The 25,155-nt window shown below is 41.6% G+C and overlaps 1 protein-coding gene across 1 annotated transcript in view; it reads left to right on the plus strand.

Annotated features, from left to right (window-relative positions):
- The first annotated feature begins 607 nt into the window (after nucleotides 1–607).
- Nucleotides 608–25,155, plus strand: part of esama (endothelial cell adhesion molecule a) — a 58,236-nt gene continuing 33,688 nt past the window's right edge. Inside the window, exon 1 of the mRNA XM_085175694.1 lies at nucleotides 608–1,096. Coding sequence (XP_085031820.1) covers nucleotides 1,027–1,096 — 70 coding nt within the window. The 5' untranslated portion in view covers nucleotides 608–1,026. The remainder of the gene's footprint in view (nucleotides 1,097–25,155) is intronic.

Here is a 25,155-nt window from a genome sequence, read left to right on the forward strand (position 1 = left end):
TGTTAATTTCAATGACACTGGTAGTAGGAATAGTGCATGTTGCAGAGTCCACAACTGCAGAGATGGGAGTTGTGCTCTTGGTTGAGTGACTATAGAGGCCGGTATCATCATAAGCCCAGTTACACTGCGCTCTTCCATCAGGCCTGGCTCAATACATCTATACTGCTCACTATTGTTCCAGCGATTAATAATAATAACAACCAATAACTAATAATTAAACGCATACTGTAAGGGTTTTGGAAAGACTGATAAGTGATCCAGTTTTTCATTTACTCATCGCCACTTTGTTTGATTCAGCGGCTTGTTATCAGTAACTCACGAAGTCTGAGTAATCATCCAATTCGTTATTAGCAAAGTGTAGAAATGAAGTGAAGAAACACACACACACACACACACACACACACATTCAGATACTCTTACACCTGCCCCCTACTGAACCTGAGAACTAGCGAAACTGCGTCAAGCTTAATTTTACAGACAGTAAAATAATAAAGGTGGAACATTTTTATTTTCAAAATAAAAGACATCGTCTAAGGCGGCGTTTCACAGACCTTATTTTGTTGGAGGCTTCCGGAAATTGCGCTCGACACTGAAGCTGACTCTACAGCTCTACTGCGGAGGTGGCACGTCTCTCTCTCTCTCTCTCGTAGGAAAGGTCTCGGGATGACAACTTGCAGAGTTATAACCCACTCGCCGCCGTGTCGATAAGCAGGGAATTGTAGATGTTAAAAGGAGGAGAAGAAGAGTCTCGGATGACCTTTAGTGTCGTTGCCAGTCCAGTTTTCACTCCACTTTAATATTCGCATCGCTCCACCAAGTCAGAAAAGGGGATCCGTGCGTCAGTGGGATAAGACCCTTTCCACACTTCCTCACCTGAAGTGTCCCCTACCTTACCTTCCTCGGCCAGCGCGTGGAGATAGTGGGAAGCCCGCTGAGCAGACTTGGAGAGCTTTATTTGCCTGAGGCGGAGTGCTCACATAAAGCCTGGTGAAGGACGTTGACAACTGAGAAGTGCGTACATCAGCCATGGGAGCCTCCAGCACTACTTCGAGGAAACTTCCCCTGCTCTACTTTACCTTTCTGTGCGCGCTCACAGGTCAGTCTTCACCTGCCTTATATAAGTGTGTTTCCTTGTTTGTTCACATTTGCAGAAGCACACACACACACGCAAACAGTGGTTATCACTTTGTATTTCAGATCTTAAAATAATGCGACATCCCATTTTCATCCATCCTGTTAGCATTAAATATCAAAGCAACATAGTGTACATTAGATTGTGGGATTTACTGAAGTCCGACCACGTTGTGCTGACATGAGTCAAGAACCTGTAACTAATGACAGAAATGACAGCAGGGTCTGCTTCTGGGGGTTCTTTGCTGTATGTGTGCCAGAGGATGAAGGGCTGGATTTGAAGCTGAAACACCTGTTTGTTTTTCACAGGATTTGAAACAAGTGTGTTACACATGATTATGTCTTCCAGGGAAGAATAATCCCTTTATAGCTGCTGCAACACCGGCTCAGCCGTCACTCTCTCTAGCAATGTATTAAACTCCTACTTTCACTGATAGCTGTACAGTACAAGCAGCCTACTTTTCCCTCTCTTTGATTTAGAAATTGGGCCACGGTACAGCTGCACCAGTATTTTGCAAACGTTTTGGGGAGCAAGAAGTTTTTAAATGATTAATTCCAGTAAAAAAAAAAATCTAATGGCTGCACCTAGAAGGGAGTTTTTTTTCTTTTTTTTCTGCATTTCAAGTTAATATTAATAGTTCTTGAGTTTTGTGCAGTTTCTTCTCATTCGGAGACCTACTAGAGTTCATATAAAGGCACTACTGATTTAATAGTCATTCTCCTTGAAAAGCAACAAGGAACTGCTGGACGTTCACGAGCTCATGAATTTTGAATCATCATTTTATCGTCCTTCTTGTCTCAATTTAACCCTCAGCAACGACAGAAATTATTTTTTTAATCAGTGTCAGCGATGAAAGAGTCAAACACTCAGTTTTTGGACTGCTCACATGCTCCACTCCACTCTCATATGGAGAAACTGGAAACATCTATTTAAGTTGTAGAGCCCCATCTGCTCCAGGTGAGCGCCTGTCACTTCCAAGAGTCTGGGTGCTGACTTTCATATTGCTCTGTGAGACATGAAAGCCAGTGAGAGATACACACTTTGCCTGAATTTGTTCTCAGCTGCCCGTAGCTTATGTGTGCTTTTCAGTGCTGTTGCCAAAACAGTCACATTCCCTGTCAGCGAGGGAGTTTCTCTCTGAGGGAGTATTACCTGAGTAACACTTCCATTTTGCACCATCTAGGCTCACTGCGATGAGACAGCGATTTAAGTCATTGTAAGGGGTGACTGCAAGCAATGTCTGGCAACCAGTTTTATCAGCAGGCTATGATTCAGGGTCACAGGACAACGGGAAGATATGAGCACAGTAGCTGACCTTGACCTCACCATCAATCGCCTTGCAGGTGTGTCCTGAAAACACTGAGCAGTCAAGACATAGAGAGGAAATGTTCATGAATAGCACCCGGTGGCAACAGGAAAACTGTGAGCTCTTTGAATCCCAGATGTGTGCGTTAGAGCAGGAAGTGAGCAAACCTCCTCCTACAAACAACATGGTGGTTCAGTTCAAAATCCAGAGCAGTGGAGAATGTTATCAGACTCGCGAGCAGCTGCTGAGTGATTGAGGATATGTCAAAAACATATGACTTCACTTCCATACTTACTCTTTTTTGAGTGTGTTTGCACTATGACTGCATGATGTACTCATAAGAGGGAAAAAGTTACGTGTGCAAAATTCTCACCAACAGAAAAACGCAGGAGTCACCGTGTGTAATGAACGATTTGAAATTCTGCTACTCCTCTAAAAGGAGGAATGAACAGCATATTGTCCTTTTCTGTCTCCCTGTAATCTTTACGATTCACCACATGTTGATGTATAAATGATCTTTTTCACAGAACGTTCTGACCGTGTTCTGTGACCACGTCGGGTAAATAACTTGTTTGTAAAAACGATTCCATGCTTATTATTCTTCCTTGTCAGAAGCCTGGCGACTGCTGTTGCACATGTATTGTTGTTTGACCCATTTTCTCAGACGGACTGCCTTTTTGTGTGAAAATCTATTTATTTAAGATTTCCGAAACAGTCGCTGCATTTCAAATGTCATCTCGAGGGCACAATTCGCCATGTTTGGAATCGATCCCAGCTGCCATAGGGTGAGAGGCGGGGTACATGCACAGGTTGCCAGTCTCACAGGGCCGACACAGAGAGACAGAAAACAGTCCACACTCACACCTATGGAACTTTAGAATCACCATTTCACCCAAACTAACTGGCTTCCTTCCTGTGGGAGGAAGTGGGAGTACCCACAACTCCACAGAAAAAGGTCGATTTAAACCCAGAATTTTCCTGCTGTGAGAAACGAATGCTTAATTCATTGTCCTGCTGCACCATAGATTTTGGTGCCAGTTCACGCTTTTGGCCAATGACGAATCATCGCAGGTTGAGACTGGACTGCATTTGGTTGTCCTACATTATAGCAGAAGGCCTGACCTCACACTCAGAAGGATGATCTAGGAAGGTTTAGAATTTTTCACTCTTTATTTTTCACTGCTATTATAGTTGGTAACCTCTTACCCATTGTAACTCTACTTTGGAGAAGGGTAAAAATTGACATGTAAAATGTAAATACTTTTCTTGTGTGTAAGCTGCAGTGATTGTTTTCTTTGTTCCCCAGTTTCTAAGAGCATTTAATAAAATCAAACGTTACATATTCTGATTGCCTGTGGGTAGATTTTGACACGGTTTTGTAAACGGACTCAGGCGCAGACCAGGAGACCTTTGCAGAAACTGATCCAGTAGCTCCTCTCGCTCACTCGGGGGTAAATGGTAAATGGACTGGTTCTTATATAGCGCTTTTCTACTCTGTCCGAGCACTCAAAGCGCTTTATACAGCTAATTCATTCACCCAATCACACAAGCACTTCTAAGCTTAAGTGCTAAGTATCTACCATTCATACACATTCACACTCCGATGGATGCATCGGAGAGCAACATGGGGTTAGTATCTTGCCCAAGGATACTTGACATGCAGACTGGAGCAGCCTGGGATTGAACCACCGACCTTCTGGTTAGTGGCTGATCTGCTCTACCACCTGAGCTACAGCCACCCCAGGGTACAGGGACGGTTCCGGGGGGAATGCGGGTGACTCAACGTTCCAGCGATGAGTAGTGTAGGTCTGCCATCTTAGCCCTTCTGATTGTGGTAACCAGCACCAGGTGTGATGATGAGCACAGGTGTGTGGGCCAGGGGCGGAGCCCACAGCGAGCACCGCTGTGACCGGGGAAAGAGGGATAGCGAGAGAGAGAGCACAAGAACACATGTTGCCTAACACGGAATCAGCCGGTGAGGCACGGGGACCATGACAGATTTGGCGTTACGGTTAAGATCATCACCAGTGGCAACTTAGACCTCAAATGGTTAAAGCAGTCTAGACTAGGCACATTTACCTCTGGGAAAACAATGACCTGCCAGCTAGACAAAAATCAGCTCATGAGATGCTGTGTTCTTCTGCTCCACTTCAGGTAGAAACAAGTGACACACGAACGCACACACACACACACATTTCTGGTGTTGCTATCCTCGTGGGGACATCTCATTGACATAATGCTTTCCCTAGCTGCTTACCCTAACCCTAACCATCAAAAATAAATGCCTAAACCTGACCCTTACTCTAAACCTAACCATAATCCTGACAAGTTTGAAGGCATTTTTGAGACATCCTGAGTCTCAAAAATGCCTTCAAACTTGTGGAAACCAGGATTTGGGTCCCCATAAGGGCTGTTGGTCCCCACAAGTATAGTAAACTTCCAACACACACACACACACATTAGTAGTAAGACCATCTGAAACAGCTGCACATAGTCAGCTTTACCATTGTGGCACAGTGCTGAACTTCAGTGTTGTCCTCTGTTTAATTCAGTGTTACCTTTCCTAATTAAACGTGACACTTACCTTCTGTGCTACCACCCACCAGTTGTATCTTTTTATATTAAGCTTTGCTAGCATGAACAGTTCTTCTCAGTCACACAAACTCATTAAGATTGTCTCAGTGAAGTTGTGTTTGGGTCAGCTAATTTGATTATATTAGCTTCGGTTCATCAAGCACTGTGCCTAATTATTCACTCATGTCTAATTGCTTAATTTGCCCTCTGTCTTTTTCTGAGGTAAGCTGTGTCAGTTGGCAGAGTTCAATCTTTTCCTGGTGTTATATCAGTCTTACCACTAAAAGTCCTTGTCGTGTGTATTTAGCGTTTTATTCCGAGAAGTATGTGGTTCACGCCCCTGCGTTCATGTTATCAAGGCATCCTGGTGAGGGGTGCAGACAGAGATTCTGAAGAATAAAACTTTAAAGTCACATTGTTGGCTAATATGATCGTAAAATGAAGGTATTGCAACTGAAAGAGTTGCTGTTTTAGCTCGTCCCAGCACCGTGTTCTAGCACCGGATTTACATAAGCACACACAATAATCTTGAAGCTTGACGTCACTTATCAAAGACCAGCGGCGGCGATGTATGAGCTATGCCTTATCTCTTCAGCAGCCGCTGTACAATTAATCTTGCATTCTGGACACACCATCTGGCAAGAGCGCACCTCTTCATTTGTTTTCCAGGTGTGTCCTGTGATGGACGCTAGTTATTTAACAAGGTCAACCCATACAAGCTTCAAAATGCTCTGTTGGGAGATGAGGCAGCGGTGTCCTCGCCGCTGATGACTGTCAGTGATTTATAATACTAAGTGAGAGTGCTGCGATAATTATTAATAGTAGCATGTCTTATTTTAACATAGAGTCACTCTTGGCTATGAGCTTTCCTGCTTTAGAAGATAATAGGTATTGAAGCTTGGTATACTAGCACACTTGACATGTGGTAGGTTGAAGTTTCACACGCTATTTTTTTTTTTTTTACCACATTAGCGCTTAATTCTAGGGCTGCACGATTTTGCATAAAATGAGAATCACGATTTTCTTGCTTAGAATTGAGATCACGATTCTCTCACGATTTTCTTTTCCAGTATAAATATTTATTGCGCTTATTAACTGCACATCAACTTCGTAACAGTTGAGACTGAACATAAAAACAATAAATAAACATAAAAACAACAAATGTCTCACGTTTTGTCGTTGCAGCAAAATGTTGTACTGCTTGAAATTGCGTCTCCGCCGTTGCTCGACACTGCGTGTATAGAGCAGGTGGTGCAACAATAGAAAAATAGTTGCGGGACGGCACTGTGTAGCGTTTGTCTAGGGTGTTGATCATTTTCCTAAATCCCTCGTTTTGCACAGTGTTGATGGAGCCATATCTTTGGTCAGGTGATAAGTGATAGCCTCCGTAATTTCTTTGTGCCTGCGGGAGTTCGACGGGTTTAGGGAAGCGCTGTATAAGGTTCCCGTTATTGATGTTTGGGTGGTTGACTGGGACGGATTTTCTCCTGTCACTTTCTCGTCATCCCTGACGTGCTCTCCGTTGTTTTTTCCTGCCAATTTTAGCAGCCAGCTTCTGTATCACGTGGTATAAGGCTCCGCCCTTGTCATTTGTTGAACAGGAAGAGTGAGCGCTTGTTTTCATGCAGATTACGTCCCGGATCAAAATGCGGTACAATCGTCGTCTTTTTTCTTCTTCTTTTTAAAAATCGTTGTCATTTGGAAATGAGATCGCACATAAGTATGAATCGAGATCGCGATTTTCTAACGATTAATCGTGCAGCCCTACTTAATTCCAAAATATGTTTTTAACTCTAAGAAGATGAAAAAGCCGAGCTATTCAATACAGTTTCTCCAGCGTACAACTATGGCCTTATCTCTAATTGCCTGTTTTTTAGAATAAAACCAAATAGATGTGCAGCAAAGCCCCTTTTCCACTCTGAGCCGGGATTACAAGGGTTTGAAGGCTGCGCTCCTCACGTATGTGTCCCCAGCAACTGGTGCAATTTTGATTTCAGGGGGAAGATTGAGGGATTTATCGGTACATAATGACATACATACAGCAGTGCACTCTTTCCTCTTTAGTGAGATAGTTTGTTGTCCAGTTGTCAGTCTGTGCAAGTGTGCCAATGTGCCTTGTAATCTTTTATATTTACACTCACTTGCACCCTGTACAAAGCCCAGAAGGACAAGATCCGGAGTGGAGATTAGTTCAGATTCAATCTCACAACATAATATATCACATCCCAAAAAAGCCACAATGTGCTTCTTTTCTTTCCCTGTAGTTGTTTTCACTGTGTTTGTTCTCATTTCATATCTTCTTTGTGATCATTCAGCATGTTATTATCTACTGAAATTCAAAGAAGTCATGTTAAAAATGTTTGAAGTCTGCACATCTGCACAAAGAACATGCTAACACAACGCTAGCGCACAACCCAGTGTGACATTAAAGCTGTTGTGCGTTTTTAAGAGATCTTCCCAAGAGGGCAGCAGCAACTATAACATCACATTTCCATAAAGACATTTTAAGGGGCTGGAAAAAAGGCTGGATTTAATATAATGCACGTCATAAAGACAGGTCATTTCTTTATTTTATATGTAACCCCTTCATAAATCCTGTTGACTATAGTCTATTTGCCATTCTAAGCAAAGATATTACACAGAAAAAACGGAAACTTCGGAAATCACTTTCTGACACCCCAACCCAGCAGCGAGACCTGATCACTGTAATGAGCAGTCAGGCTACAGCTGAGTAATGAGAAAGTAGTGTAAAGAGTAGTGTAACAAATTACTTTCTCCAGGGACTAACTATGTAATATACGCCTGCTTATGTTTAAGAGATGTAATGTGTAATACAATGACTCCAACGCCAGTTATCATTCTCTAAATCTTTGGTTTCATTTGGTATCTCACGTTCTTCTTCTCTTAGTGGTCATTTAGCACGTCTGCAAGATAATTTGTCTGGTCTTTGTCTGAATGAGAGATGTTAACATTAACTTCAGACAGACAATCTCACATTGATACCTCAATCCCAGTCTCATACTGCAATTAAGTCTGGGGTCATGCAAACACCTTAATCTAATTATATTGCAGTAATTAGGCCCATTCACAGGATTAGTGATGTGATTGAAGCATGTGGAGCACTGCAGTGCTGGCTGCATTTGTAAGCGCTGCATTGACCTGTAAAGACCATGCTCAGTCCAGCCACTGGAGGTTTGATGATTCGCAACTCGTGCCCCACATTCACTGAGTTACTACTATTTTTAAGTCCATACAAACATTCTTATTTTTAGTCTCAATATGGGATAAACTGTGGGAAAGAGACAAAAGAGTAACACGACTAGGCATGTGTAATGTTACTTAGAAATGTGTGGGTGTAATAGAGGAATTTTTCACCGAGAACATGGAAATAGCAGTTAGATGACAGATGTACAGTGAGACATGGTGCCAGCCGTGACTTTTACTGTATGTGGCAAGTGCCCCTTTCGTGGGTTTTTAGTGACATCTCTTCTCCATCCATGGACCCAGAAGGAAGAAGGCCTCCTCTCTGGGGTCATGAGAAAATCACTTGGTGACTTTCCCAACGATCAGCTCTGGCCTGGGGACTCTTAAAGGCACAGACGCTCGTGCTTCTTTATTTTGTCTTTCTTTTTCTGTCTGTCCCTCCCCTTCATTCTTTCCTGACAAGAAACCTGGACATAGTGGCTCTTTTGGGGTGTTGATTGATTTTTTTCTTTGTTTGCTTTTTGAGAACATTCTTGCGAATTCTGATAGAAATCTTATCTGGACAGTAAACATATTGTTGTTTTTGATTTGGGCTGTTATTCCCAGCTGATATTTGCATTCAAACATTTATGACCCTTTGCAGCCCTCTATGTTTATACATAAATGTAAGGCGTGGAGGAGTTATGTTGGTTTTATGGGGTCTTAAGAACATTATATACTGTGGAATTAAACACACATTGCAGACTGCAGTGTCAGCCTTATACCCACTGTTTAATTCAGGGTTGCCTGTGATGTGGCCAGGCTTTGACAGTATACTAGCTAATGACTATTTACAGCTGAGGGAGCCGCAGGAGGCTTATCAGGTGGTTCTTAAGGCCAGTCTGAATCCTTTGCTGGGTATCTCCCTCTATTACCAGTGCATCAGCAGTCTGATGTAAATAGCCCTTTTATGGTAACCACTAACTGTTAACTAATAATTAAGTCTTTCACAGACACTGCTAATTGGAATATCTGGCTCTTGTCCAGATTGTCAGAATTTTCATTTCAGGCTTGTAAGTTTCGCTAAATTCCACAAAACACTTTCAACACATTAGGCTTGTAAAATAGAATCAATGTAACATCTGCTAGTAGAATTGGTTCTCTTTAAAAGCATTTCAGGAGAAGCAAATTATACAACATAGTGAAATAAATCCAGAAGCGCTAACCTGAACCTTCAGAATAAAATCATCCACTCACTTCTACACGTCACCAGAATTTATAGTATACGTTTCTAATTCAGAGGCGACAAAACCACTTCTCAATCAAATCAGGAAACAGCATGCTCATAATAAAATGGCATGCAGTCATTTTATTTATTTATGTTTAAGCAGGTACCTTTAGTGACATATTTTGATCTCCTTATTACAGTATGCAGTCGAGTAGCAGAGAGAAGGTAAAATATTATATTTTTCTTTAAAAAAAAGAAAAAAAACATAGTTGTCACAGTTATTTAATGGGGTTTGAAAAGGTCTCCTAAGGCCAAGGTCTGTAGAATTCACTCAACCCACCGGGGATGGAGTAAGAAGAGCCTTGACTTTTTTTTTTTGCCACTTTAGTGAACACATGTATCTTGCTTCCAGCGCTGCTAACAGATGTTGCAACCAGAATTTGTCAACAATCACACATTTCCTTCACCCGTCCTTGAGAAAAAACTAAAGCAGAAGTCAATAAAGCAGCTCACAGATGGTAATGAAGGCATGGGCTTAGACGAGATATACCATGTCAAGTTATTCTAAATGAGGGTGAGGGTTAGAGGTCGATACTCTAACAACTTCACAGAGTCATAATCCTGGACATAATCCTAGGTTTTTTTTCTTCAAGTATTAGGGCAGGTCATACGCACACTCAATGATTACTTTATTAAGTGAATAGGCTTCATCATTTTCAAATATGAACTCGTTTGATGCCTGTGACACACACAAGAACTCTGCTACAACATGTATTAGCAGCACATCACTGGTTGCTAACAGGAGAGCTAGCTTCCTCATCATGGAGGAAGCTAACAACAAAGGCACAGCAGTTCAGAAGTGGAGCTAGCCCAGCAGCTTTTATTTGAATTGTTCCAGCGCTTTTTAATTTAACCACAAACTGAAAAGCTCATACAGCAACCAGGGCAGTCCTCATGTCATGTGTGAGTAAAAGGAGTTGTGATCAGACTGAGAGGATGATAGGAGAAACATGCAGCAGTGTGTCGCGTACACATATGAAATAAGACTAGTGCAAATGAATGAGGTTTGTATGTTTATTAATTAAGGTAAAAAAAAAAAGAGTAACTAATGTGATTATATTTTTTAAACTCTTGAAATTCTGATGGCAGCAGTTTAAATGTCAGCACTGACATTTATTATCAGCACTGCAATAGCAGGTAGTGGTCGTGTCATTTAATGGTCGGGCATTGCATCGCACAGCTACAAGCATTTCACCTCATGTCATACTGTGTATGTGTGTGTGTGACAAATAAAATTTGAATTTGAATTTGAATTTGAAGGTAGAGGTGTAGTAAGAAAGAATGACGTTAATTTTGAATGATATGACCCATTAAAAATCTATTGAAATATGCTGTTGCACTGATCTGCGACATCAGTTGGGACATATTAATGGTATTTCAGTCTGACAAGTAACTTTTGAAATGATTTCTTATGCAGCAAAATATAGTTTGGTGTCAGGGCTCTAAATGAATCTCCTCCCGCAGATTTACAGTTGCGAGAGCGATGAGTAAATATACCTACACATGGATTCTGCGGGTGGTGCAGGGGTTGAAATAGCAGGCAGGGAAAACTGATGAAGAGATGAAAAAATTTGCAGCTTGAATAGACCAACAAAGTGGGAAAGCGTGTCTGGTATGTGACGTGAAGATATTGAGCTATATTACTGTGTAGGACACAGTGCAGCTCAACCTGCTTGCCTGAACTCGCAGTCTTTGCTCCGTTGAGCAGCCCTACACATATACCCCGAAAAGCCGTTAACAATTTTCCAACCATACGTTTTCTTAAACATGTATGTAATTCGAGGTCACAGGGGGACTGGAGCATATCCCAGCAGGTGTAAGGTGAGAGGTACTAGCCTATCACAGGGCTTTACCACATATTGCATTTAAAAAACAAAAATGTATCATTTTCTCATGATATCATTTGATACATACTAGCATGTAGATGACAACAAAGTAACCAGCGTGTGTCTTGATCAATGACGTTATAACTACAGAACACACAGAGCATGTGGACAGACAGGGAATGGCCGTTTTTTGCAGATGCTGACACCTGTGTGAAGAGAATAATTTCTCCAGCTTTATCAAAGACATAATTGCAGTGTCTCAGTGGAAGTCAGATGGAGTAATTGTGTAAGAGGTGACACTGGCAGCTATGTGGAAAAAGCCATTATAGTCACATTATTAAGCTGGAGCCTTCAGGCCATCAGAGGTTGGACTCGTGTTCTCAGCCAGGCAGAAAAAGCAAAGAGGTTCTGTTAGAGAGAGAGTGGGAGGAACAGGTAGGGTTTATGTCCCGTGTCTCTTCAGACGCCTCTCAGGATTAAATGTCATTCATCAGTCTGATGTTCGGTGCTATTTTTTAGTTAGCGTGACTCTTTATAATCCTCGGTCATCTGCTAATTTCCTACTTTTCCTACAATTAAATGTATCAGCACCCGAGAATCAGAGCCGTCGACTTTAGATAGCACATAAAAACATACAAAAAGAGACACTGCAATTATGGTTGGGCTGCTTAACACGGTAATACTTTTAAAAAAAATGAAGAAGAAAATAGATATAACAATAAATAAACACAGTAATCTGGGAAAAGTGTGTTAACAGAGTGGAGAGACTTTCAGCCCTTACCTTCGTGTGGTGCATATAGCAGCATGCTGCTTCATGGCCAGTGGCACACACAGCCATGTGTAGTGTGGGATTGCTGTGAACTTCAATTCTCTGACGTTGTGATGAAAGGTGCATTAGGAAAGGCTTTAGTAATGATCAACACTGTGTACTCCAACACTTTTTTCCTAAGAGGACTAATAACGCTTAGTTAATCATTGATAATTAAGGTAAAAAGATAAGACATATATTCCATCCATGTATCCATTCTCTTCCGCCTATCCTTTTCAGGGTCTCGAGGGAGGCTGGCGACCTGTCCAGGGTGTCGCCAGTCTGTCGCAGGGCCAACATATAGACACAGAAAACCATTTGCACTCACATTCATACCTAAGGGCAATTTAAAATTTCCAATTAACCTAATCCCATTAACAGCACATCTTTGGACCGTGGGAGGAAGCTGGAGTACCTGGAGAGAACCCACGCAAACATGCAAACTCCACCCAGAAAGACCCCGACCTATTGGTGGAATTGAACTGAGGACGTTGTTGCTCTGAGACAACAGTGCTAACCACCATGGAAGACATATATTATTTCTTTATAGCAAATAATTTTTGTCACAGCAGTTATTATAATACGAAATAACAATAACATTATTATTAAAAATAATAATTGGCCAGTAATCAACATTTCTGTCAGTAAGGTTTAATAATGTATGCATTGTAAGATGTATCTATAAAAAGACACTCAGGCTACGTCCACACGTACCTGGGTATTTTTGAAAACGCAGATTTTTCTATGCGTTCGCACCTTTCGTCCACACATAAACGGTGTTTTCGGTCACTGAAAACAGAGATTTCTAAAAACTCCGGCCAGGGTGGATATTTTCTAAAACGGAGAAAAACGGAGGAAACACAGCGTCAAAGGTGTGCGCATTTTTTGACGTCACACTGTGCGCCACGTTATTGTTTCGGTGAAATGAATTTCTACAATACTGTTACTGTTAATTGTTCTCTCTGCAGTGTTTAAATGCTTACATATACACACACAGTTACTGTCCCTCCACACATACGACTCGGTTCTGCTTCTATGCCCCAGCTTTCTTTACTTTTTCCACATAGAGGCTTCTAGACTTCTGATTGGCCAACATTTCTACACGGTTAGGAATATAGCGCCACCTGCTGCTTTGGCATGTTCCTAGCAGCGTTTTCCTTCATTTCTGCCTTTACGTGTGGACGGGATTATTTTTTAAAATGAAAATGGAAAATCTCAGTTTTTCAAAAATACCCGTGAACGTGTGGACATAGCCTCAGGCTACGTCCAAAAAAAGGCGCACACCTTTGACGCTGCGTTTTCTCCGTTTTCTCCATTTTCTCGTCCACACTAAATGCAAAAACGGAGTTTTAGAAAATATCCACCCTGGCCGGAGTTTTTAGAAATCTCCGTTTTCAGTGACCGAAAACGCCGTTTACGTGTGGACGAAAGGTGCAAACGCATAGAAAAATCTGCGTTTTCAAAAATACCCGGGTACGTGTGGACGTCGCCTCAGAGAATAAATAACTTAGGCCCCTTCATGTCACGGTTCTGCTTGTCTTCTACGCGGACATTCATTCTAAGTTTGAGGTTGAAATCAACTGAATTTGCCTTCCCAACACATCCCAAAGCTACAGCAGTGTTCTGAGCACACCTACAGCTCAGCTCTTATTTGACAGATATAGAAGCTGTTCATGAAGGACCAATGTAAGCGGAGCTTTCCCGTCATTGCAGTCCCTTAAGTCCTGTAACCACGAACATAGAAAAGCAGCCAGCCACTCTATTGATCACATTATTTCACTGGCTCGTCTGTGACGTTCCAGAGGGCAGCACCCCCTGTCATCTCGTAAAATGTTTTTCTGCCCAATCATCACCTCACGTCGAGTCATTAACAACAGCTTTATTCACCTCAGCTTAGATTTTTTAAATATAGGACCACATCAAAACAACAGCCACCCGAAGGCGCTCGACGTTAGTAGTCACTGACAGAGCAAGAGTAGACTCTTACCTTATGGATCTTCTTTATTGTCCTTAAGATTTCAATAGTTTTTTCATCACAGACCGCTGTGTCTTTTATCAGCATGATTAAATCTTCCTCCCCCTCCTCTCTCTTCTTGCCCTTTTCCTTTTCATCTTGTTGTCTGGTCCTCCTCCTCCTCTTTTCCTCTTCTTCTTCTTCATCACATCTCTCCTGAGGCCTGCAGCTCGAGCATCTCATCAGCATCAGTGTCTCGGGTCAGCCGGGAGGATTAGAGTGAGGGGCTTAAGATGTCTGTGTAGTGTACATGTACGTGTGTGTGTGTTTTTGTACATATTATATATGTATATATATTCCTCCTCCATTCTTTTACTTAGTGATTTTAATGTTTCTGCATAACTATATCTGTAATACTTTCTGGGTAGGGATTTATATTCAGACCTGCATCTGCACTTCTTAGCCTCGCACTTTTCTGGATTTACTCTCCTTTTCTTTAAATTGTTACTCATTCCATATCTCCCTGTGTTTTTCTTCTTTTTCCACAGCTCCTCTTCTCCCTGGGTGGTGCATAATTATAAGCTCTTATCTATTTTTCTGTCACACACAGCTACACTCAGGAGAGAGCTCAGTTGATGTCATTATCTCCGATAATAGCTCAGTGGTGCAGCAACCCCCCACACCCCCATCTTCCCCAGACCTCACCACGCTCCACCATATACAATATAATTGCTGTTTATTAAAAAAAAAACATCCTCTGCACCGTGACCATATCTTATTCTATCCTGGCACCTCCTCACACAGATAGCCATGATGTGTTTTTCGCTGCTAATAAAGTTTGGGGTTTTTTGACAGTGTAAGGGGATCTCTGCCAATACTGTCATAATTGGATTTCGTTTTCTTCATTTTCAGTCCAAGTGACAACAGCCCTCTGAGAAAACATGAGAAAACATGGTTGCTGCCATCAAATTGCTCTAAGGCCAAAGTGCTCTAATTGCTCAAACTCTAATTCAGTCAAATCCACTGTCAGGCATCAGTGATATCAGTGACAGATATAACACAGATTATGTCACAAACAGCATAAAGCCAGAGGACCTGAAGTAGAGAAGGGTTGCAGAGTGGCAGTGCATATGCAACTGCAGGCTAAAGGAGTTTAAATGTCTGTGTTTGCTGCTGGGGGCTTCCCAACATTTAATCATTAGTTATTATAATCTCTGCCTCTCTTTTGTCCTGTTTCTCACTGTTTCCCTGTTAAAAGGGAGTTCTTCTTCCCCACTGTCGCCAAGTGCGTGGTCATAAGAAGCCATCTGATTGTTGTTTCTCTGTATTATTGTAGGGTCTTTACTAGGGATGCACCGATACCGATACTGGTATCGGGTATCGGGGCCGATACTGTAAAATGTGTGTGTACTCATACTCGTAAATTTAACCGATACCATGAACCGATACCAACTTATTTCATTAATCAGAGGGTGGCTTGTCATTTCTGTTGTAGTTTTTTCGATTGGCCACTAGGGGGCCAATTATTATTTTATTTATTATTTATTTTATAATAATTATTTTGTTTGTTTGTTTACAATGTGGACACTCTGCAATAATTTAAAAGTTTAATTTATTCTCAAACCTAATTTGTATTTATTTTATTCCAAACAGAAGTGTTTATTTATTATTCTGAAAGCTCGAGACAGTGCCAATAGTTCAGTGATATTTTGTAAAATTACAATGTGGAGACTCTGCAATAATTTAACAGAAGTGCTTATTTTTCACTTGAAATTTTTTTGTGGTCATTTTTATTAAGATTTTATTTTTTATCTGCAGGGAATATAATAAAACCTGTCTTCCAATTAATTGTATTTGTGTGTGTGTGTGTGTGTGTGTGTGGTAGAAGTATCGTTTTTTGTACTCTGTATCGGCAAGTACTCAGATCCAAGTATCGGTATCGTATCGGTTTGAAAAAATTGGTATCGTTGCATCCCTAGTCTTTACCTTATATCATAAAGCACCTTGAGGCAACTGTTCTTGTCTATGTAGTATAAATATTATTGAATTGAATTGAATACGGTGAAAAATGCCATCGTCGGCAAATAGTTTACACATAATAATGTCACTTTGATTCCATAAGTGGTCATAAAGTATCTGAATTTTGGGAGCGGGACCACGCCTCCAAACACATTCCTTCCCGTTCTCATCTATATATGTTCCTGCAGCTCTACAAGCTGTTTGTTCTCGTTTACATGCCCCTCCCTCCCTGCCCTTTTCAATTCTTTAACTTAATTCTTAATTCCTTAATTGAAGTATTTAGTACACGGCGGCCAGGCCCGGGAGCTGCCGCCAGTCCTCTCCGAGGCCTTCTCCAAACTGCAGAACAATTCATGTCCAAGCCGTTCACCTTTATCGACTAAAACGCTGTCAAACCTCAAATGAGCACGTGGACCCAGTGAGTGAAGTTGTCTATAGGACAAAGTGCTCTAATCCACAAGACCAGATGTGTGTGTGTCCCTACACTCTGATACAAATCATCAGTGGTGATTGTTAAGTTTAAGGCGAGCTCATTATATTTGTCATTTGGATTATGGGATATTTATCTTCTTAATGATAGTGACAGGCCTAAGATGTAATTAAGAAGACAGCTTAAAGAGGAAATGAACTACTTACTGCTTTGTTAACGTTTTATCAACCCATCCACGTCACCTCCTCCTTATTGTGTTTGGGATGTTTCACGTTGTTATTATTAGATCATTTCTTATGTTAGGACAGTATCCCATCCCTAATTGCTCCAGCTAGGGGGTTCTGTTAACACGTGTTTGGAGTAAACAATTGAGGGGGTTATTGTATTTGGAACAAATAATAGTATTACCTTTCCTTGTGGTGATCCCTTCGCTTCTAGTATTTCCAAAGCATTCCCTTTGCTTTTGGTAAATCTTACGATGACCTGATATCAGTCGCTCATGCCCAGCTGTCCTCACATGCAACCATTGTTAAGTGTGAAAATAGAAAAGGATCTATGGTCCTTTGAAAGGCTAGTTCCGTTCTGTTGCAGAGACGTAAGCTCTATTTTCTCCAGACTAAGTACAATGGTATATAAACCGACGTTTAGCTATGAGACAGGAAAGTGCAGAGGAAATACTCAGTGTTATAGGATGCAGTGTATTCCTGAGAATTCTCCCTTAATCCTAAATGTCTCTCTGTTGCCTTTACTGTGCCCCCCCCCCCCCATCCCACACACACACACACACACACACACACACACACACTCCATCTACAGCTCCTTCATAGATCTCATGTATCCGTATACAGGAGCACTCTGTGAAGTACAGTACAACAGAGGAATAATGTATCCTATAATCACCTCTTCACATTTTTTGAAGAGGTGGAATTCTCTGATCCGAATGCTAAACAGGATCTATCAGGATTAAATCCAGGTTGGAGGCAGTTTAGCTTTTTGCTGACTCAATTTCACAACTGGGAATTTGGAAGTGTTTGCTACACGAACCACAAGGCGACAGAAAACTCTGTTTTTCACACTGCTGGGTCTGTTTTTCAGAACATGCCAACAGACAAAAAGCCTTTCAGCTGAGTATCATTGATGTTTGGAGCATTCATTAGTGACTGGTCATTATGTTCACTGATTTCCTGATGCCGGCCATCCGTGAGAGTCCATTAACTTCAGACATTAGAGTAATTAGGCAGAGTGCTCACTTTTTGTGCACATATTTTCAGTTTCAGGATTGTTTATGTGGATGTATGCATTGGTGTCCTGAAGCAATTACAAATCTACATTAGGTAGGCAATTGACCTCTTGATGCTATCTTTCTGTATTTAAATTGTTATATAGCTCCATATTATCCCAGCAGAACACTTCAGAGTGCAGAAGTGTTCTGCTTGGGCACCTAAAGTGAAGTGAAATGCACAGTTTTCATCTATCAGGGCCTTTTCCTGTTTGGTTTCAGGAGACAGATCGATAGGGCTTTCAGCTTTTTGATAAAGCTCATAATAAGGGATGGATCAGATTACTCAGAATCATCACTTAGTTAATCATCTTATTATGGGACTTTCCATTTTTATGCCACTTTCACATGTTGTTTACTCTTTGTCTTACTCTCTCCTGTAGTTTTTGTTTCGTCCTGTCTTTTGTGCTTCATCTCTCTGCACCTCTTTTCTGTCTTCTCTTCAGCTCCAGCTGGTTGTGGCAGATATATGTCCCTTCATGATCCTTCTCTCTTTCATTTAGAAGAGAGTTCTTCCTCTTCACTGTCTTAACTGTCTTCACCCAACAATCTAAAGGGATCTATAGATTGTTGGGGTTTACTCTAACATTGTGGTGACCATCCATCCATTCTCTTCCGTGAGGCGGGGTACACCCTGGACAGGTCGCCAGTCTGGCACAGTTATAAAGAATTGACTCAGCAGTAGACATCAGTAGGCACACTCAATGGACTTAGAATATATGCTCTGTGCACATACATAGCTTTATTTATTTACAAAAGCCTTATAAAACAGGATCACCACACTGTCATGTGAAATGAAAATCCTCATTTGGAAGCAACATGTGTTGCAGCCCTACGCTGAAACACGTTCATTCTTCCCTAATGTTGTCGGACACCCCCTCCCAGCTCCCGTGAGACGGCTGCCAATTCCCTGGATGCGAACGGTTTAATCGCGGTGGCAGATCCATATATCCCTACACCCCCTCCATCGGCACGCTCGTGCTGACTTGCTTTAACACACACCCTCTGGGAGCACGAAAGGCAAGCCTCGTCTGATCCGTAATCGCTGTCTCAAGTTTTCCTCCCCGCTCCGCTCCCGGTGCGCCTCCTCCACAATCGAAATCATCAGGAGAATAACTTTACAGATTCCATTTAATAGCAGCTTTGGCATGCATGTGAAACCCACAGAGGAATACAAGCTTCTGTCTCATCTCCCCCTCCTGTCACCGCCTGTCAGTGAGCAAGACATCACACAGCAAGGCACAGGAGAAATGATCAGAACCCCCCTTAACCGCCAAAACTTGTCGCTCATCTGCCTTTTACCTTCCCCGTGTTAAAAATAGACCCAAGCTGTCAAGTGTCAACCACATTTTTTTTTCCTTTCTCCGTTTGCCTCCACCGCCTTTGCTCCCTCGGTTCAACGTTTCATAATTTGCTGGCTTTAGTACTTTTCTTGGTCATTAGAGGCCATGTGAGTTAATGCTTGTAAAGCTTGCAGATAATACATCTGACAGTACTGTTGTGGCCCTAAAAAGAGGGCTTTTTTTTACAACTGGTATCACAACATTTCAGAGATTACAAATGAATTACAAATCGTTATTTGTGATTTAAATAGCACTGATGTAAACGTGCAGCTCCCTGCAGATACAAAGTCTCTATAAAGAAAGAATGTCTGGTGCTTTCATCAGGATAGATGGTGATTAGACTTCCCTTCATCAAACATTTGTTTATGTTTTTCCAGCGTAGTTTAGAACTACAGTTATGCAATCAATAACTGGTACAATACCAGAAGCGTGCAGAGCGTGCGATAAGATTTGAATCCTGTTTTTTTCTGAAGAGCTTCGTGTAACATGAGTGAACGGACACAAACTTGCACATTTACACACAGAATTTTAATCTTTGATTGTTATCACTAACAGAGAGCTCATTTATCTTCTGCTTGGTGTTTGATGAATGGGTTATGTAAATAGTTGATACTGCAAATGTGTGTCTGTGTGATTAATTTAGCATGGCTTTGGAAATGAACTCTGAGGTTTTAGAGAAACTTTTCTAGAAGGACCTTTGACTGTTCGCCGATCTCTTCATAATTTCCGTTTTTTCATTTGTTTCTTTGCTTGGTTTTCTTGCTGTCTTTTCACAGCAAGAGGGTCGAGTGTTCAAGCCAGCTGGGAACTTTTTGTGTGGAGTTTGTCTATTCTCCCTGGGCCTGTGTGCATTCTCTGTGGCTCCAGTTCCATCAAAACCCTGTATTGAATAGGTCAGGGGTGTCCAACTCCAGGCCTCAACGGCCAGTGTCCTGCAGGTGTTAGATCTCACCCTGGGTCAACATCCTCCTGAGGCCGCATTTGTAGACCGATTACGTCACAGCGACGCGCCGAAGGCTGTCCAAATTCGTAGACTCCTCCGAATGCAGCCGACAAATGCGTCCCCCTTTTCCCCGAATTTGAAGGATGGGTCGGGTGTGTCCTTCGTGGCCTACCATATCCCAGAAATTATAGCGCAGCCCAGCCAAACTCCAGTTTCCAACAATGGCGGCCGCTACTAAGTTTTATTACTCATACTAATCTTTCTGGGTCACAAAATAAACTTTTAACATATTTTCAGGCGAGAAAGTAGCTGTGTAAACATCAAATATCTGCTCGGTTTATCAAGATATCGCATATTTGCAAAAGTGCTTCGACGTTTTCGGAGACGTCCGCTACCCACCAGCTCGATAGCTAGCCGGGAGCTCGAGGGTCACTGATGCGGCCGAGAACGGCACAACTCCCGGCACATCATTTTCAGATCACCGCGGACTTTCGCTGCTCGGGTTAAACGTAATATATAAGTCACTTAGACAACCTAAAAATGTTATTGTTGGGCTTTTTTCAGTGTTTTGTTTGTTCGTGAGTAAATCGGTTTGGCTGAGATTAAAGTTATTGGATTAGATTCGATAAAATAAAACTTTATTAATCCCTCGGGTGGGTTCCTCCTTGGTTTTTACACAGCTGACTAAACGTCAAACAGAAAACTGATTAAAGAGAAGTATGAGACAGTCGAGAATTTACGCCAGTGTCCTGTTATATTTTAGACAGCAAGGAGCAGACGGCCGAGTTTATTAAACTCCACCGAGACAGCGGTGATGCAAATCTGAAGGCTAGACCGTCCAATTTCACAGCCGTTTACTTCCGGCCTACCCTATAGACCGCGAAGGCCGGGTCCTCAGGAGGATGCAGCCCATGAATTTGGACACGACCGTTGAAGAGGTCATTTAGCCATTTAAATCAGCTGTGTTAGAACAAGGATACGTCTAAAACTTGCAGGACACCGGCCCTAGGCCTGGAGTTGGACACCGTTGGAATAGGTGGTTAAGAAAATGAATGGATGGCAAGTTGTTCAGACATTTAAAACCAAAAAAGAACGATTTTTTTCTAAGTTCACTGCAGATTTATTCTTGTAGATACTTTTGCTGTTAAAAGGAGCCTTTTTGAGCCTGCTATGGTTCGACCATGAAAAAACTACAGTGAAGGTGGTTTCACTTACTGACAGGACAGCTGATGTGGTACTTACATTTAAACATAGGCTCTACAAGATCATTCTAAAAGGTTTAGATTAGGTAAATCGATTAGGATGATTTTTCTGTATATCAAAATAAGGAATAATAATTGCAGCTAAAAATCAAGCCAAGTATTAACACAGTAAAAACAACATAAGATTTTGGTACCTTGATTATTTTTAAGGTACAATACAGGAATGTAGTGTAACATAATACCTTTGCATTCAAATGATGGTGAAACATCTCTTTACACTGAAGGGTAATCAACGAATTGAGAGGCTTGTAAATGCAAAAAAATAAGTACGGGAATGCTCTTATCCAGCGTGCATATCAGGAGGGAGATGATCAAAGATGATCTCTGGCAGCGGATAATCTTCCTTTGGCCATCCACTCACTTCTTCCCAGAGGACGCTGTCTGATTTCAGTGTTCTCTCTGGTACTTACCCTTTTTATATAGCATATTACAAAACTTGAACATCACAGCTGAAAAAGGAATAATTTTGATCTGCTGAGGTTAACACAGATGTCTATCCAGACTTGACCTTTATATCATTTTATCATATTAGGCATTTTTGGTGAAATGTGGCGATAGTTTAACTATGAACGGTGTTATGGCCAAAAACGTGTTTCATTGATTTTCACCAGAAAATCAATAAAACACGGATCACATTTTACCTGAGCCACAAGAAGGATGTGATAAAAGCTTCTTGGGTATGCTAAGATAGAACGAGAGTTTAAAAGAAGACCAGAGAATAAGCGAGTGGCTTGACGAGAAAAAGGTAGATGAGACAAAGAAAGATAAGGAAGATTGTGTTTAGAGTCAAGAGGTGGAGGCAAGGGCATGGGACAAGAGAGAAGGGAGAGGGTGAAGGAGAAAGTGAGTACAAATGAAGAGTGCAGCTGATAGGGCCAGATACTGAGCTGGAGATTTGGTGGTTTAATCGAGTCAGTGAGGATTAGAGCCGGATTATGTAGGAATTGTGACATAGCAGCAAATTAGCCTGGTAGCTTTAATCTGAAAGGCGGACAAAACCCAAGTACTTGACCAGACAGCTGTGTGTGTGCGTGTGTGTGCGTGTGCGTGTGCGTGTGACATGCAACCAGGTGACATTATTTATGGTGTCAGTTAAAACATACCACAGCATGCGCTCAAATGTCATTGGCAGATTAAGTAACATGAGCGTGCTGCTATGTGTCTCTACGTTTGTCTGTGGACACATTTTGTGAGCACAAAATCTTTTTTTCCCTTTGAAACCAGTATAACAGCTTACAAAATACCAGTAACAGGTTGCTACTGTAACATGAATGACCTGGTTATGTGGTTCATTTAGAGGAAAGTTGATCTACAGCTGTTCATTTTACATTTAAAAATACCAACGTATTAGATGTAAAATGAGTATTAAATGGGTCTTTTCTGACATTTTGTTTTATAGAAAAACAGTTACCCAAGTAATCTGGTATATATTCAGAATAATAATAATGAAATTAAATGAATTAATAAGATGCTGACTGATGACCCTTGCGGGGACAGGGCCCAGTGGCATTGCTCAAGTCTTCTTGTCCCTGCAGAGAGAAAACTGTCTGCAAATAATACAGAGCAGATCTGAGAGATCATATTTATCCTATGATAAATTTTTTTATAATTTCCACGATTACATCGTCCCCATCTTTGCGACAAAATGTGCCTTTACTGTTACTATATCAGCCTTAGGAGCAAGAGGCAGAGAGGCTGTTCGCACCTCTCAAAGTGAGATACTAGAACAAATTAATCTTTATTTATTTGTTTGTTTGTTTACTGCATCTGAGAAGGCATGTAGGAAAAGCTTTACTCTGACCACTGAGCTGTAAAGGCTCTGAGACAGCAGGCATTACCATCCAGAGAAGACCTAAACTAAAACGAGTAGTTCCGGTCCCGTGAGCAGTCCGGCACAATGAAACCTGATCAGAGCAGGTAGGTCAGGCAGCCGTGAAGGCAGAAACAGTCCAGTGAGGCTTCTGTACGTGGTGTAATCAGCAATGACTTGCCTCACACGCAGGCATGCAGGCTCATGCCAGCTCTCACCTCACACACACATTCATATCTCGTGGGGTCATCTAATTGACATAATGCTTACCCTTACCCTACCCATAGCCATAACCCAATTGTAATCCTGACACTAAAACTACATTTTGCGTCTCAAAAATGCCTTTAAACGTGTGGGGACCAGGATATGAGTCCACATAAGGGCTGTTGGTCCCCATAAGTATAGTAAACTTCCCATTTTTGTTCCCCACAATGAATACAAATGAATACATACACATACACACCTCTGGTACACTGTATTAGGTTTATTGGTTGTGGGTGATAACAAACAAGTCTCCTGTCACCTGCTCACCTCAGCTTAACTGACTCTGCTGGTCTTTAATGACAATTGATGGGGTTCAAAGTAGAGATAACCATTTGACATATGGTTTATTAAAATCTCAAAGACATGTGTGTGCCACTACAGAGGACAGGATGAACTTCCTTACATAAGAGCTCTTTTCCAGCCAGCAGTAGCACCTTGGACTTTATGCTTTGCCTTAGTCCCCCGGAGTCATGGCTGCCTCGTGTCCGTTTAAATCACAGTCTTTTCACCTGGACCCAGCACATTTGTTTCAAGCCCCGGTGCAGGGCTGGAGTTGCTAACAGGCTGCAGTCATCTTCGCATACTTGCACACATCAAAGTACACACACTTCACCATGGGCCGTGTGTGTAGTTGGCTTTCTATGACTTCATCAGATGCTTGTGTTTGCCTGCTCTTCTAACCCAGTTTGGGTAAGCTCGAAGAACAACTGGAGCAGCCTTTTGTTAGGCTCCAAACATTTGCTCTACACGAAGGACATATTAGCCAAATATGCCGACCATTTGTTTTCTCTTTGTTCATGCAGAGAAAGCGATGTGCTAGTTAAGCAGCAGATTGTATCTGTGGAACTTTGGAATATACTTTACCAAAGCTACAGAAGTAGTAATTTACCATTTTTAAAGTGTAGTTGGATTAGGTCTTGATGCATGCTCAATCGTCCAGGTAAGTAAATCCCCAAAAGTTGCTTCTGTTCATCTGGATGTTTTCAGTGCGTTTGAAAAACGCTACGTCCAGATGAACAGAATCAACTTGTAGTTGGATTAGAAATGGATTGTGTCCCAAGACAGAGGGAATGATTACAGTGACAAATAGATTTCTTAAGCTCCACGTGGCATGTTAGAACTTTTTCTTCATCCATGTGATGTATGTTGCAGAAAACATTTAAGGAAAACAACCACTGTTGGTCTCTGTCCACACGATTTATGAGCTAACTGAGCTAACAGATCCAAAGCTCTCTTTCTTTTAGATGTGTTCACACTACTGGAAGTATTCCTCAGTACCACTCAGTCCTTGTGTAAGGGCTAAAGAAATAAATAAGAAATTAAGAAATATATAAGTTCTGCTAGACCAGTGTTCCCAACTGTTTTTTGCACCATGCACCAGTTTAATGTCAGACAATATTTTCACTGACCGGCCTTTAAGGTGTCGTGAATAAATACAACAAAATAAAATGACACGACCGAGACAAAAACGGTGGTATTTTGTAAATATAATAATAAACGCGAATTCACTGTGTAATCGTGTAACTTTATTATCAGCGTCCTCCTGAAATGCGCCAACAACATTGAGAGTAACGTCCTCCTCTCTGCCCCGTAACGCTCTCTGGTCACTATGGTAACGTGTAAATAATTCTTTCAAAATAAGACGCACAACTACAACACGGGAAAAGACCCAGACAAACCGAGTTAACGATAAAAACCCTGAAAACCATAAATTTCACACCCGAGCTCCAACTA

The sequence above is a fragment of the Neolamprologus multifasciatus genome, chromosome 10 (assembly GCF_963576455.1).
Source record: "Neolamprologus multifasciatus chromosome 10, fNeoMul1.2, whole genome shotgun sequence".
Taxonomy (NCBI): domain Eukaryota; kingdom Metazoa; phylum Chordata; class Actinopteri; order Cichliformes; family Cichlidae; genus Neolamprologus; species Neolamprologus multifasciatus.